Source organism: Carettochelys insculpta, chromosome 3, assembly GCF_033958435.1.
Source record: "Carettochelys insculpta isolate YL-2023 chromosome 3, ASM3395843v1, whole genome shotgun sequence".
Taxonomy (NCBI): domain Eukaryota; kingdom Metazoa; phylum Chordata; order Testudines; family Carettochelyidae; genus Carettochelys; species Carettochelys insculpta.
In genome coordinates this window covers 47,511,551-47,528,625 of record NC_134139.1, presented here as the reverse complement: position 1 = coordinate 47,528,625, position 17,075 = coordinate 47,511,551, and the positions used below count along the sequence as shown (strand labels likewise).

At 41.9% G+C, this 17,075-nt stretch overlaps 1 protein-coding gene across 1 annotated transcript in view; it reads right to left on the bottom strand.

Annotated features, from left to right (window-relative positions):
- Positions 1 to 17,075, bottom strand: part of DNAH8 (dynein axonemal heavy chain 8) — a 548,480-nt gene that overhangs the window by 165,360 nt on the left and 366,045 nt on the right. Inside the window, exons 55-57 of the mRNA XM_074989796.1 lie at positions 12,651 to 12,785; positions 10,445 to 10,567; positions 8,347 to 8,560 (exon numbers count right to left, since the gene is read on the bottom strand). Coding sequence (XP_074845897.1) covers positions 8,347 to 8,560; positions 10,445 to 10,567; positions 12,651 to 12,785 — 472 coding nt within the window. The remainder of the gene's footprint in view (positions 1 to 8,346; positions 8,561 to 10,444; positions 10,568 to 12,650; positions 12,786 to 17,075) is intronic.

The window sequence follows — 17,075 nt, the reverse complement described above, 5'->3', positions numbered from 1 at the left end:
TTGACAAATTAGTGGATTGAGTCAAAAGAAGTTTGACAAGGTTCAAGAAGGACAAGTATGCAACCCTACACTTAGGATGTAAGAATTCCATGCACTACTACAGGCTGGGGACTGACTGGCTAGGCAGCAGTTGTGCAGAAAAAACACCCTGGGGATTAGAGTAGACAAGAAGTTGGAAGGGAGGAGGGATGGTTGTGAAGAACTCACAGGGACAACCATCACAAAGAACCTCAGTTACTGCACAAGGTGAGTAACCTTCTCTTCTTCTTTGAGAAGTGTCCTTGTGGGTGGTCCACATTAGGTGACTATGGAGCAGCATCTTGTTGTGGAAGGTGGGGCTTCATGATCTATATGATTGTGTTATTGCAGATTGTCTAAAGTATGTGTCTGCTGAGGAATGTTGCTCTATTGTGTAGTGTTTTATGAATGTATTAATTGATTGGCATGTTGCTGCACTGCAAATGTCCATAATGAGAATGTTATTGAGAAAAGACCGTGGTGCAGAAATGGCTCTGGTGGAGTGTGTGTGAACCATTTGGGGAGCAGGGATATTGCTCAGTTCATAGCATAGTTGTATGCACGCAAAGATCTATTTAGAAAGTAGCTGTTTAGACATTGCTTTGCCTTTGGTTCCTTCAGTAGTAAACAAAAATAGACATGGGGATTTCCTAAAGATCTTTGTTCTAAGTAAAAGGTGAGAGCTCAATAAATTCAAGGGAGTAAAGAGCTTTGAGTCTGGTGTCTGTGTGAGGCTTCAAGAAGAATACAGATAAGTAAATTGGTTGAGTCAAGTAAAAAGGTGAGACTGCTTTCCTGAGGAATTTGGGATGGTGTCTTAAGATGACTTTATCTTCCTGAAACAATATATAGGGAGTGTCTGCCATGAAGACAACTATTTCCCCAACTCTTCTGGCTGTAGTGATTGGAATGAGGAAGTATACCTTCATTTAGAGATGTAATAGGGAGCACATGGCTAGAGGCTCGAATGGTTTGCCTGTCAGCATGTGCAGTATCATATTAAGGTCCCACATTGGGGTGTGCTGTTTATACAGTGGAAAACTGTTATTTATTCAGCCCCTTCAAGAAACACTTGGTAGTTGTATGTGCAAATGTGGTATATCCCTCAATTGCATGGTGCCTCATGGAGACAGCCACTAAGTGCAAGTTTATGGAGCTATTAGTAAGACCTTATTGCTTGACGTTCAGAATATAATCCAAAATTCTAGGTAATGGGTTTGATAAAGGTAAAAGGGCCTGAGTTATACACCTGTTGTGGAAGTGACGCCATTTCTGGTTTTATGTCTTATGGGTTTGCAGCTGGTAATCAGGATTCTTTTGACTTCCTCAAAACATTGCAACTCTAGTCCTGCTAGCACTGGAAGAGCCAAATTCTGAGTTGGAGGACTACAACATGTGGTTGAAAAAGTCTGCCTGTGTCCTGGATGAGGAGATGAAGAATTTGCAGAAGAGGTAAAAAGGAGGGACTACAGATAACTGGGTTAGGTATGGAACAGAGGTTTGTCTGAGCTATCTGGGTGCTGTTAATAAGGCTTGTGCTCTGTCTTGTATGATTTTGTACAGTACTATATGGATGAGTGGTACGGGGGTGAATTCATACAGGAAAGGAATATCCCATTTGATGGTAAAGGTGTCCCCAGAGGTTCCTTTCCCAGACCCGCACAAAAACAGTATGTTGGGTATTTGGTGTTGTCAGTTGTCACGAATAGATGTACAGTTGGGAATCCCCATTGGTGGAATATGAGTATTAGTATTTAGGAATCTAGTTCCCACTTGTGGTTTTGGTAGAATTGTCTGCTAAGGTGGTCTGCAATAGTATTCTGCTTCCCTGGGAGGTATGTTGCAGAAATGTCTATTTGGATTGGCTGTGCATCATTGCTATAGATGTATGGCTTCCATGCATAAAGGATAGCACTGTGCTCTGACCTGGCTGTTTATATAGTATGTGCCATGTTCTCTGTGAAAATCTTGACAGTTTTGTGGCACAGTAGAGAGAAACTGTTTGCATGCTTGTCTTACTGCTCGGAGCTTTAGTACTTCCATGCATAAACAGGATTCCGCTATTGTCCATTGTCCCTGAATTGTGTGCTCTGACATGTTGGTTCCCCACCACTCAAGAGATGCATCTGTGGTTATTCTGAGTGACGAGGTTTATTGGTGAAAGGGAATTCTTACCCAAACATTCATTGGTTGCAGCCACCATTGAAAGGAACACTTGATTCTGGAAGGCACGTTCAATTGTTTGTGTAGTGAATGTTTGTAGGGCTTGTATGAGCCCTGGAACTATCCCTATAGGCAATGCATGTGTAGTTGTGCATGTTTGACTATGAATGTGGTGGCTGAGATGAGTCCTAATAGGTAGAGGTACTGGCTTGCTGTTACTTGGGGGGTTTTGTATGATGGTTTTAATAATATTCTTGCCTTTTTTTTTTGGTTGGGGTATATACAGACCTAGAGTATTTAATGTGGCACAAGAGTCCTGGAGTGTATGGAGGGATGTGTCAGTGGAGTCTGCATATATTTTTTATCCCTCAAAGGGGAGATCCTCAACTGTGTTTATACTTCTTTAGGGAAGCTGGAAAAATGGAACCAAGAAATGCAATACATCACTATGGCTGTGGTCAAGGATCAAGCTGTTATGTCTGCTGAATCTAGGGAAGCCTGTAACACAGTCTTTGCTATAAGGTTGTCTTCAGTGATCTTTGTCTTATATTGCTCCTGGGCATCTTCCGGGAGATGGTCAATAAAGGATTCATTTTGTGACACATGTTGTCTGTGTATTTCACTAAAAGCGTGGAAAAGCTCACAATGCAGAAATGAAGGAAAGCTGATGAAGAGGGTTTTCTTTCAAAGCTGTCCAGGCCCTTCCAGTCCTTGTCACATGGAATGGACTTCAGTTGTGTTTGGTTGTCTCTATGGTGTACCTACTCAGCTACTAGGGAATTAGAGGCTGGATGGGTGAAAAAAAATTCTGCTCCTTTGGCTGGAATGTAATATCTCTTGTCAGTTCTCATAGAAGACCTGAGCAGGATACATGATGGCTGCATTGATTGGCAGAGTCACTTTACAATAAACCCCTGATATGCGCAATTTTGACTTGTGCTTAACTTGCATTAACATGAATTTAGCACAAGTTGAAAACCTGGGGTTCCCAGGGCTGGGAGCTGGCATTCTTCGAGATGTGTATCCCCATGGGTACTCCACAGAAGGTGCTTGGCTTGTTCTGGCACCACAGATCAGAGACTCTGCAGAGCTGTATGCAGTGGGTCCACGCATGTATGGTCACTGCATCATTCTGTTTGTGTTCTTTTGACCACATGCGTGGTGCGGCTTTAACCAGTTCCTTGCAACTGCTCTGGAATCTGAAAAACAAACTAACAAGACGGACTCTACAGTGGGAAGGAGGGTGGGTAGTGGAGCACCCACAGGGACACACATCTTGAAGAATGACAGTTACTGCATCAACATGAGTAACTCCACTTTCTTCTTCAAGTGATATCCCTGTGGGTTCTCCACTGTAGGTGACGGCCAAGCAGTTCCCCATCAAACAGGAGGACGGAAAAGGAGTCATCGTGTAATCCATGTTGAGAGGACTGCTAAGGCCAATAAGGTGTCCATAGCCCATTGGTTCTGGATCCGTGTAGTGCCTCACAAAGGTGTCATGCGATGTCCAAGTAGCCACTCTGCAAATGTCTCTAAAGGGAACTCCGTTAAGAAAAGCCATCGAAGCCACCACTGCTCTTATGGAATGAGCCCTTTGTTATATCAGAAGAGGTATGCAGCTGGAAGAGTAGCACAGGGCAATGTTCGCAGTAATGATGTTAGCCATCTATTGAGATGATTACGGCTTGCCTCTGGAGCGCTCAGCAATTGAAACCAGGAGCCAGTCTGTTTTCTGGAACGCTTTAGTCCTGTCTATATAAAAGGTGAGTGCTCTATGGAGGTCTAAGGTATGTAGTGATACTTCTTGCAGTGATGAATGTGGCTTGGGATAGAAGGCAGGCAAGCTGATTGGTTCACTGACATGAAATTCACTATAAACTTTAGGGATAAGGCTGAGTGATGCCTTAGAGTCACTCCATCCTTGGTGAAGACTGTGTGTGGGGTCACCACCATGAGAGCTGCTATTTCACTTACTCTACAGATGGACGTAATAGACATAAGGAAAACCACCTTTATGGTCAGTAGTTGCAAAAAGGTAGTAGCCAAAGGTTTAAATGGTGGCCCCATCAGCACCCAGAGTATTAAGTCCAGGCTCCACTGAGAGAGGGGCTGGCCTTCATGGGGGTTACATATTTGTTAGCCCCTTGAGAAATCTTTTAGTAATTGGTTGGGAAACACTAAGAAACCTTCTATATCTCATCTGAAGGCTGTAATTGCCACAAAGTGCACTCTCAAAGTGGTTGGTGCCAAGCCCGAGTCTTTTAAGTTTACTGTGTAGTCTAGGACAGCGTGAAGAGGGGATGTAGGTGGCTCCATGTGCTGTGTTGAGGACCAGACAGCAAATCTACACCACTTGGAGAGGTAAGTAGTTCTGGTATTCTACTGCCTACTGTACTTCAGAATTTCTCTGACCTGTGTGGAGCAGAGAAGTTCAGAATCATCGAATCAACTAGGAACCACGCTATAAGGTATGGCATGCATATTTGAGAATGCTGCAAGGTTCCTTGATTCTCAGTTAGAAGGGACAGAGGATAGAGAGGGTAAAATGACATTTGCTGCAGAAGGGGAAACCAATGCTATCAAGCCCATGAGGGGGCCACTAGCATCATCGTGGCCCCATCTGCCTTGACCTTGTGAAGGACTCAGAATGAGTTTGGTGGGGGCAAAGGCATAGAAAAGAGGGCTCTTCAAAGTCACTAAGAATGCATCACCTAGTGAATTGTGTCGCAATCCTGCCCTGGAACAATAACAACAACATTTCTTGCTGTGTCAGGTCATGGAAAGGTCGATGAGGGATGTTCCCCAGCATCAAAACAGAGATTGGACAACTCCATTGAGGAGTTCCCATTCATGATCTGGTGCAAAGTATCTGCTCAACCAATTCACAGGAACATTGTTGAGACCAGGTATTTAAGATACCACAAGTGTGATGTCATTCCAAATGCACCAGTTCCAAAGTTGGATTGCCTCTGCACAGAAGGAGCAGGAGCATGCCCCACCCTGGTGATTGATGTAGTACATTGTCGTCACATTGTCTGTCAGAATCTTAACTCTGATACTGTGGATTTATTGTTGAAAGTGTTGGCAAGCTGTGAGAACTGCTCTGAGTTCTAATAAATTGACACAAAGTAGATGTTCCTATGGGGACCATCAGCCCTGAATGGAAAGCTTGTCCATATAAGCTCCCCAGCCTAGTAAGGATGCATCTGTGATTATATGAAATTAATATTGCCACTCTGTTCTGAGTGGACAAGTGTAAGATATTGGACAGCTTGTGATGTGTATCCCTTGGGGTCAAGAGGGATAGTTTGAGCCTGTCTGAGAACCTCCTGAATGGGGCCTGAAAATTTTGGGGTCAATACCCGAGAAAGGGATGAGTGGTGGTATTGTTGAGCCTCTGGAGGACAATGAGAGAAAGAATTGTGATGGGATTGGAGAATTCAGGTAACCATCTCCTCTACTGTAAGCACCATAGTCCTCAAACTCTGAAACTCCAGCCTGTCCAGTGCCTGAATACTGGGCAGTCAAGGTCTATGTGAGGATAAGGTAACACCTGGAGAAGGAGCTGGTGACAAGAAGCCACCCATAAATCCTGTATGGCCAGCCGGTTGACATGGGTGATGGCACACACTGCTGTTACCACTGTTGCAATTACACTGGCTTTAATGATAATCTTCTCCCAGTTCTCTGAGGAGATATGGCATCACTTGAGTCAGAAAGTCTTGCGTAATCACAGGTTCAAACAGCGGAATGTGAAATCCTTGAGATGTGTAAAGAGCCTTCGCTAAGCAGAGGGGTGCCTGCTACTGAGGTGGCAGATAGCTCCCCTGTGGTGGCCTATTGCAATATAAATGGCAGAGGGGCATCGGTATTAGAGCTCCCATGCTGTTGGTGCTTGGAATACCAAAGTGGCTGTAGCCATGTTAAGCTCCCAGCTGACAGCACTGGTGTACTCTGAGCAGAAGCTGGTGTACATTTTGCCACTGTTGGCTTGCCAGCACTCACAGCTGAAGCTGGTGCGCACTCTGTTGTTTCATCATCTGGGTGAGAAGGTGCTGAATGCAAAGCCCAAGTGAACAGGAAAGCCTGGAGCCATATAAAAAGCCTTCACTAAGCAGCAGGGTGCTCATTACCGAGGTGACAGAGAGCTCCCCTGTGGTAATATACTCCAGCATAAATGATGGAGGTGGCAGAGGTACCAGGACCCCCTGTGCTCCTGGTACCAAGGCCAGGAGCGGCTATAGCCATGCTAACTGCTTTTCTGTGCTTCTACAATGCTGGTTTGTCATTTTCAGCAGTTGCCAGCACTGGTGTATTGCTAGTAGCAGCAGGCTGTACCTACTTCATTTCCCGCTTGCTCTGCAGTACCAGGGTGGTGGCTGTATCAAAGAGCCACACTGTCTTGTGTGAAGATGAGTGAGCCCTCTCCTCCTGTCACCTTTTCAGCAAAGCACTTGAGGCTGCCCCCTTAACCTGAGGGAGGGCAGCAGTGCAGTGCTTGGAGCTTGTCAATTTCAGTGATGGGAGACAGACTCAGGGTGTGAGAGGTTTGCTAGCTCCAGGGTTTTCATCTTATTTCTAGGGCTTGTGATCATCAAAGCCCTGTCAGAGATCTCTACCCCCGGAGCTATGCCTAGGTGGGGAGTTGTTGCAGTCCGTTGGTGTGAGAGTCTATTGGTGTGAAAGTGATACCTGGGTGGTTTGAGCATTGGCTTGCTAAACCCAGCACTGTGAGCTCAGACCCTGAGGGGGCCGTTTAGGGATCTGGAGCAAATAGATTAAAAAAAAATTGTTAGGGATGGTGCTTGGCCTTGCTGGGGAGTGGGCTTGATGACCTCTGAAAATCCCTTCCAGTTCTAGAGATAGGTATAGGTCCAATCTGTCAGATTGGGATCTATTTTTGTCGCACTCTCCTGGACTGTTTAGTCAGTTTCCTATAGTGTGGGCAGCTGTCCATGTTGGGGTGCTGACCTAGATACTGTATGCATAGAGAGTAGCTGTCAGAAATCAAGACTGAAAGCCCACAAGCAGAGAACTTTGCAAAAACCCCGCAAGCTTAACATGAGTGAAACTGCCTATCCTGGCCGTGCTGTGGAACAGAGCTGCTGAAAGCATCTGGAGCCACTTGGGAAAGTTTCTGCTTGATCTTTGAGTAGTTGCTTCAGTCTGTGACTGAAATTGACAAGCAACAAGCAGAACACCTTTAAAACTCAGCCAGCTGGGCACAGTGAAATTGACTAGAGCAGCTGCACTATGAAGCAAAGCCATGCTGGACCCGCTTGGGAGAAACCACATCTGCGGCTTCTTTCTGTTGTCTCCTCTTCCATGTGTTTAGTTGTTCATTGATGTGTAAATTATCCTTTTGATTTGATAATTTTTCTCTTTTTTTCCCCCAGGGGAATGAGGTGAGGGACTGCTGTTGCAAGCAAAGTGGATGGCGATCAGAGAAGAACTGAGGAGTTGGCTGTCTACGCATGCACTGTAAGTGCTACAGGCATCTTGTGCCTGTGCCCTGCATGTGTGGATAGCCAAAGAAGGGACACTGCTACCTACAAATCTATGGCCAGTGGGTTCAGTAGTGTTGACACACCTAAAGGTGGACCACTCACAGGGACAGTCAAAGAAGAACTGAAAACCTTTAAAAAGATTTACTGCATATTTAAAATCAGAAGAATTGTTAATTCACCTTTAGGTCACAAATCAAATGAATCTGTCTCATTCTAGTCACTGGCAGTATCAAACTGAGAAAAGTCTAGAATTAAATGGCAGCAGGTACTGCAGATCAGGACAGTAGTGCATTGACAAAGTTAAGAGGGCTTAGAACTTGATCAGCAAGAGGTATTACAGGGCAGCACTGGAATATGTTGGCTATATGTTAAGTGTGAGCAATACCTGTCTTCAAAATTCTTAACTGCAGACAATGAAAATAATCCCCCCATTTTCATGTGTGCTATATTCACCCTCAAATTTCAGAAATAAAGCAACAAATGCAAGGCCTGATTCCCTGCCACCACACTTGCACAATTTTACACTAGCGTAACTTCAATTATTTCACTGGAGTTACTCTTGATCTAAATTCATGTAAGAGGACAATGAGGACTCAAGTTTATAACTTTATATGTATTATTCTACAGTATAATAAATCAAAATAACAAAAAATAATACCAAAAATTTTGTCTATAGATGCATTGGATGGCAATGTGCAATTAAACACAGTAAACTGCCTTTTTAAACGCTGTGGGATATCATTACGGCCTCCTCCAGGGTGTATCATAGCTGCTACTAACTGCACATCAACAATTGTAGTGAAGTCTCCAGGTTTATCCAGACTGTACATTCCTTCCATCTCCATCATCTGACGAACTATTTCATTTGTTACCTATGAGTTTGTTAAACAAATATTAATTATCATTTCAAAAGGAGAAAATGGAAAATGTGTATCTTCTAAATTCATTTTTTCTTGCAATCTCTCCTCTAATCCTTAGAGAAATTTGTTTTTCACCTCTGTAGACATAGACCACAGCACTGCTAAGACTTTCAAGATCACTTATAAAGGCATTACCTACATGGCAAACCACCATAATTTTTTCCCCACACTTTTAAGATATTACTAAACAATAATACACACACTTACTCACTTTGAACACATAAAGCACTGTCTTGGGTTTAAGACACTGAACTGGCACTTAGAGGAGTTTGATGCAGTTTCTAATTCTGCTGAGAATTTTTTGTGTGGCCTTGGGCAAATCACTTAATCTCTCCATGGCTCTGCTTCCAAGTTGAAAATGAGGGAAAATACTACTACTACTACTACCTTTTTGCCAATATTTGCTTATCTTGCTTATTTAGATTGTAAGATAATTGGGTAAAGACAGTTTCTAACAACATGAATGTATCATGCTTAGTAAGTGGATCCAGGCTTGTCTGCAGACCTAGGTCTACCATAATATAATTAGTAATAGTAAAATTATCTGCATGTACCCCCACACAAAAGATCTTAAAGCTAATATTTATATCAGTTGGTCTTCCCTATTGATGAGCTGGTCTAGCGAAAAGATTAATAGAAGGAAATTATTAGGTGAATATATTCAATATTCCCAAGCATAATTTCTACCTTAATTACTGATGAGGAAAACTATCAGTTCAGTGGGTTATTGGTGACTTTGGGAAATCAGAGTGTCTTAAATCCCCTCAGTAGCTGAGTCTCCTAAGCCTCTATGTTTTCATAAGGCAATATTTATATACCTATGTCATGGGAACTCCCCTTGCTTATTTAGGTGGAGTCATGTGTGGCTATGAATCTTACTTATGTGCTGTTTTCAAGGAAAACCCATGTATTGTCTACTTTCCACATCTATGTAATGCCACTTCATGTCTGTAGTGTGAACTGGCTTTGATTAAGCCCAGTGGAATAAAAAGAGTACAATATATTGCAAAATACGAAATGGAATATTCTTATTTGAAATAACTCTAGGAGCAATACAGTAAACTCTTTCATATCTGGCAGCCCCAGGACCAGGAGGTTGCTGGATAGTCAAATATTCTGGATAATAAACAGGTATACCTAGCAATGCATAACACTAAAGAAAAACAAGATCAGATATTAAGAAACAAACAAAAGTGTATGCAGAGCACTTTATTTACCAACAACAGTAGTATTGTGCACTGTAAATTTACACTGTATTTGCTGTATTTATTTGTATTTGCTTTCACTATGCTGTACTTCTGGAAAACATAACTAAAATTTACTTATGATTAAAATGCCAGAGTTCCAGGTGATCAAATGCTGGACATGAAAAAGTTCACTGTAGTTTGTCTGCACACAAGTTACCATATGGCTTTTCCACAAATATGACAGAACTCTTTTGCAGAAATTTATAGTCTACAAGCAACTGGTCCTCCCAAATTAATGTCAGGCTGAATATCTGAATATCATGCTGCTTTGGAGATTATACTGCTTTTATTAAAGCTTCTAAAATATGACAAAGTTGAGGCTAATATATGAAATATAACCTAGTCCAAGATGTATATTCAGAATACCTATTCTGAGCCCCCTCATATTTGTTTAATAAGTACACCATAATTATATGTTTTTTCTATGATTTACTAGTTAATAAAAATATTACACTGTAAAGAGGAATAAATGTTTACTGCATATGAGAAAAAAATCTGACTGATAGAACCTGACACATTGACAAAAATATTTCAAATATTATAGAATATATTTTAGTCTTATCTTCTTATATGATGTTTACTTCTATACCTGATCTCCCCATTCATTAATTATTGGCATATTAATATCATCAATAAACACGGTCATCTTTCTCCCTCCTGGGGGTCCATAAGTACTTCCCATGCGTTTGTCCACATAACTCTCGATTGTTCTCTGAAGAAAAAGAAAAAGTTCTTCTTTAGTATTCACAATGCCAGCATATTTTTAAAACACTGTATATTTATATTTTGAAAGGGTTTTTTTTTTAAAAAAAAATGTTGCTGTTGCCTTGAGATAATGGAACATTTCTTGTTTGATAATTTCTCTTCTCATTCTTCACAAATAGGTTGTCCCACCCACAACAGAATTCAAAGGTAATCTGGAATTATTCCTGGGGGATGCGGGACTAAATCACCTCATCTCACGCCACCAGAAGAATTCTTCAAAAGCTGTTAAGAAGACTCCTAACAATTGATTATTAGCATTAAGAAATAAACTAAAATTATATTACTTATCTATTAGGTGTTTTGAAGGCTCTCCTTATGAAAAAAAAAAAACAATTTGTTTTGAATCATATTTTGGTCATTAACTAGGGTGGGTAGACTTCAGAAAGGAACTGCTAACAGAAAGAAAATAATCAACCAAGGGCTTGTTTACACTTGCCCCCAACTTCGAAGGGGGCATGTTAATCAGGGTGATGGGAGATTAATAATGAAGTGCTATGGTGAATATGCAGCACTTCATTAGACTAATTCTCCCCCCGCAGAAACTTCAAAGTGTCAAACTTCCAAGTGCTGTCATGCGTGTAGCCATGGGCACTTCAAAGTGCCTTTACTCAGAATTAGCCTAATGAAGTGCTGAATATGCACTGCAGCATTTCATTAGTAATCTCCCATCGCCCTGATTAACATGCCCCCTTCGAAGTTGGGGACAAGTGTAGACAAGCCCTAAGAGATTTTCAGTTTTGGTGCAAAATTTCTCCCCTCAAATTCACTAATGGGCAGCTGAGAGTAATGAATCATTAAAGTAAGATGAAAAAGAATAAACCTAAATTTTAATTATTATTTAGAGTAGAATAATAAGCAGAAATATCTCCATATAAAGCACAGACATTTAAATTTAGGGAATTATTTGGGAACCCATTTACAATTTTCTCCCCAAAAGATTTCTATGTAGAGGAATATTGAGGAGTCCTGTGGCATCTTAAAGACTATCAGATTTACTTGGGTATAAGCTTTTATTGGTAAAAACTACTTTGTCAGATGCACTGGTGTGGGAATTACAGAAGCAGGGATATGTATATATTAGCAGGTCTATATGCAGGAATTTCTGGGATGTGTGCTGCAATGTGGACTGCAATTTTTTAAATATAAAGGAGTTAAAATAGTTGTGCAATGAGTGTGCATAAGAGGTTAATGAAAAATTTGAGTGGAAACAATGATTGGTAAAAAAATTTGTTATGACATGTAGTAGTGCCTTGATTTACATGAAGGTTGAGTTCCCATGCACCCTCGCATAACTCAAATTTCACGTAAGTCAGTGGATGGCATTTTTTCCCAGCCAAATGCACTTTCTGCAGCCCGAGAAGCAGCAGGAACACCTGGAGCTCCTTTTGAAATTAAATCCTAGGGTTTGGGGGGATGGGTAGGGTCAAGCCCAGCCGTGGGTTGAGGATGCAGGAAGTGTAGTTGAGCAGGAGCTGTGCGCGGTGGGGGGGCAGTGACTGAATCAGTGTGGGAGGGTTGAGCTAGAGTCACGTACGGGGGTGGTGAGCTGGGCCACAGGGGGTTTGAACTGGTGGGTGGGGGGGTTGAACCAGGGCCACACATGGGGAGTTTGAACCATGGCTGTGTTGAACCAGAGAGAGGGGGTTAAACTGGAGCCACATGTGGGGGGTTTGAACCGGAGCCACATGTGGGGGGTTTGAACCGGGGCAGGGGGTTGAGCTGGAGCCATGTGTGAGGAGTGGTGAGCCAGAGCCAGGCACCGGGTTGGTGTGTGAACTGGAGCTGTGTGTGGGTGGTGAGAAGGGCTGGGCAGGAGGGTTGAACCATGTTGCATGGGGCTGGGATTTTGAGTTGTGCTTAACTCAGGTTAATGCGAGTTAAGTGCAACTCTAAATGGTGCTTTTCAAGGGTTTACTGTACTAAAATTATACAGTAATAAATCCAGCCTTTATCACCAGAACTGTAAAGTACATTTTAAATATTTATATAGGCAAAAATACACTGGTGCTGTGTAAGATTTATAATTTTACCTGGAACATAAATGGTTCTGTGGCAGAGGAAAAATTTAAACATTTTGACAAATGTTCTTCAGGATCGTATTTTTTCAAATAACTTTTAATCATTACAGTTTTTGCAGTTCCCTGTTCTCCTGTGAGCAAAACAGCCTGTAATAAATTTTTAAAAGACATTTTCAAAATTGCTAAGTAAACTATTGACTTTATAAAAATTATTTTAATCAAAGGATAGCTAAAATAAACATATTGAATTATTAATGTAATTATGCTGATGTTTTCTGTACTACTCTGTGAATTGACAAACTATTAGATTTTTTGTCACTTACAGCTTCCCTGACACGTATTAACTACTGAAGTTCAAATACTAGAAGAAAAGAATGAAGTGAAAAGGATATTGGAGAAAGTTTTAAAAACTTTATCCAGTAGTCTCAGATTATTCCGTTTTTAGGACACAACCCCTGCCAAATCTTCCTTAAAGTGATAAGCGGATGTGGGAAGGACACAACTGATTAACCAAAGCTGTCAGGGCCAGCCTTAGGGAAAATGGCAATCTGGGAGAACTTATATTTTGACACCCTTAGCTCCAATGGGTGTCCCCTTGACTCCTGGTGTTAATGGTTCTGCAACTCCCATCACCTCCAGGCCACACTGCCTTCCCACAGCAAAAAGTAAATACGGCCTGGGCAGCCAGTTCTCACAAGCAGCACAATTTTAGATTTTGCTGGAGGAGGGTGTGATGCAACTTTAACTTGAAAACAAGACTTTTATTGCAGGTAATTTAGAAATAGCTGACAGGAACACTGTCTAAGTCCCACATATAAAGAACGAAAAAATATCCAAATACTAATTAAAGCCATATTTTAAATTTATATGTAAGTTTTGAACAGAAGTTAATACACATCTGCACAGTGTCTAAAATATGTCTTTAGCTAATATTTTTAAATTGACATTGCAAAGGTGAGTACAAGAAAATTATATTCTAGAAGGATACTATTATGTGGTACCACTAGAAATAATAAATGGCAAAACACAATATGGTAATAAAAGCAATGATGATCATTACTACTGCCAAGGTAGGCTAGGCATTTTGGAACTCACTAGTCAAAGAATTAAATTTATGCGTAACAGAAATATTATAAAATGCACAGATTAGTCAAAAAACTAAAATAACAATACTGTAATCCTTAATGAACTCTAAAGGAATAAAACTACAGATTATATGTCCCTTGTGCATTTAAACAGGAAGTACCAAGTAGTAACAACAACATCTGTGAGTGTGAATGTGTGTGTTTGAGATAGTGTGACCATCTGTCCCATACGGGGTGGGACAGCCCCATATTTCGGGCACCAGAAAGGCATCCCAACTTATTTTTAAAAAGGGGCCAATTGCCCTATATTTGCCCCCTCTCCCCACTGGCTGACCTTTTCCCTCACCAGCGTGCACAGGCACAGCTGCTGGCCAGAGAGCACATACTGACATGCTTTCCATACACAGGAAGAGGGAGCCAGCAGGGGGCCCTGCAAGGTTAAGGGTAGGTTGGGACCTTAGGGGGAGCGGCTGCCACCTGCTTCCTGGCTGGGAGTTTGGGGAAGCCGTGATGAGCACTGGCAGCTGCCACCTCCTTCGCAGCTCCGCAAGGCTCAGGGAAGCTGGGGGTGCACCACTAGCTGCCACCCACTACCCAGCTCCCCAAGGCTCAGGGGGACCAGGAGGAGCCACCCCTCTCCCCAATATCTCCTTGTCCCATATTTGGAATAGGGAGATATGGTCATCCTAGTTTGAGAGAGAATGTGAAGAGAATGTATCTGTGTTTCAGTGTGCATGTCTGTGTGTGTTGGGGGGGGGGAGTGCATGTATTCTTCGGTGCATGTGCAGGGTGTGCATGTGCATGTGTAAGAAAGAGTGTGCTGGGTGGTGAGAGTCTTAGCATATGTGTGTATGAGAGAAAGAGAGAGAGTGAGAAATATGGAGTGTGTGTTAAGGGTGTGTGTGTATGTGTTGAGGAAATGCGTGCATGTGTTGAGGGAATGTATCTGAGTGTGTTTCAGTGTGCTGCGTCTTTAAGTGGAGCACTCAGGAGCCTGAACGGCAAAACCCACAGCACCCATTCCCAACCCAGAAGCACCAACACAAACATACTACTCCTGAGCCCCATCCTAACTCAGTGGAGACCAGATATGCAGGTGGGGGCAAGGCAACACCCCAGCATCAGTGGCTCTCCCTGCCCCCTGGCTCTGAAGAGAATATAAGATGCAGGCTTATAAAATGCATTCCATGCAGCTTGGCTGGGGGCAGCTCCTTGGGCTTCAGAGGAGTTACTTGGCTGATCAGCTGCTCTCCGGACAGCTTGGACTCTCTAACTCCTCCAGACACTGATAAGAAACAATAGCCTTATTGTCAGCTTGTGATCTACATACAATAGGGCTCATTCGGCCTATAAATTTGTACGCATAAAAATAAATTTTGTTCCTTTACTACAGCTACTGAACTCATAGCATGGAGATGGAATTAAGGGAAATACTGCTAGAAGAAAGGAAATTATTATAAAATAAATTTTCCTCCTGAAGCCCAGTCTTCCCCACAGATCTGTTATGTGTGTGGGATGTAGCAAACAGTGAAATTAATTTCAGAGGAACCGATACAAACCCCAAGAATGAGATAAAGAATTCTCCACCAGCAAGTAAATGCCTGAAGGGCAAGTTACACTTCAGTAATAGCATACAACACCTTCTTGCAGAAGAATGCCTCTGCAGAGAATATGAAATCTACCTTACACCATTTAATGAAAGTATTGATAGAGGACATCTTGTTGGCATAACAAATTCCTTTGTTGAAGCAAAAGATCCTTCTATTCATGCTCTGGCTAGAAATTTAGTAATTTAAATTCTGTTTCCTTCAGGAATATGTGTAACTGATGTTTCACGTAATTCAAACAGGCATTCAAGCTCTCTCTGGCCAGAAGTCTTTGACACTTCTGGTGAAAACAAGGAATATGACTTTCTTAATTTGGTAGACTTAAGGTAAGTCTTCAATACTCTACACGCATTCAAACTATGCCATGGTTTGTGTGGATTGTGGTAAGATCATTTCTTGTCATACCTAGAAAGAAGTATGACAAGTAAGAAAGATTCTGGAATCCTTAGGACCTGCATAGACAGAGCCGCAAAACTCTTCAACGCATCCAACAGAAATTCTGAGAAGCGGGTTTTGACAAATAGAGTGGTGTGTAACATTTAACAGATTAAAGTAATAGAAATTAAGGTTTCTTGTGCCAGTGGTAAACTCAGACTGAGTACCCGGAGGGCGAATCTGTGTGAGATCAAATTGAAGACTTCTTGATTCAAATACCATTCTGACTTGTTAACTAAGCAGATGCTAAACTAGCCCACATTAAGATTTAATTTTTTTTTTTTTGTGGTTGCATATTGGCCTTATGGTAGCCAGATTTTCTTCCACCTATTCTATTACCTCGATCAGTTCCAAGTCCAGCACTGAATTCTGAGTTCCTCCTCGGTGGCTGTATGTCACTGTCATGATATTTTCTGACTGGAGCCGGATATGAATCTCTTGAAGATGGCTTTGGAATGTTTGGAGAAATTTCTTCATCACTCTGAAATTGAAAAAGTGGCTGCTCTTGTTCCTGTCTCTGAAGGTTCATGAGCTTTGTACTGTATTGTGTCCCAGATATGTTCCCTAGCACAGTAGGTTGACATGTATTGTATGTGGATATTTCTTGGGATTGTCAAATTTAGCGATTTGATTACTTGGTTCCGAATTAGTGCCTGATGTTGCATGTGTTCTGGTGAGTAGTTGAGATGGATGACCAGATAATCCACTTGTCTGTACTTGGGAGAGAAAAGTCTGAGAAACAGGATAGGATAATTTGCCTTTGAGATCCAGACTGAATTGTTTTGTTGTCATAGTGGGCTCTTAGAGATACTGCTGACACCTCTGGTTTTGTTGACTGATCCACAGTTCCAGGATTTTCCTCTACAGTACTTGCCATTCTTTCTTTGTTACTTCTGTGAAGAGGAGAGATAAAAGTACGCCCTCAGGTCTCCATGCAGTCCTTTTGTTTGGATGCATTGTCTGACATTATCTTATCTAATATTTCTCCAAGAAGAAATTAACCTGCAATTTGGAGGTATGTCAGATTTGTTTGGAGTGCTGCAGCCACCAACCAGATATGTAAACAGGTGTGACATTTGATTACTGAGCTGAATGTAATTATTCTGTCTGAAAATATTGTGTCTAATGAGGAACCTGAGACAAAAGCAGATGACTAAAGATTTTTCTTAATGGCAGACCAGAAGTCAGGGTGGCCTTTGTCATCAGGGACTTTAAGCCACCCAGCTAAGACATCATAATTCCACCAAAGCAGGTAGCAATCAAGGTTTCTCTGAGAATGGTGGAGTCTCAAAATCTCTCAAAAAATTAAG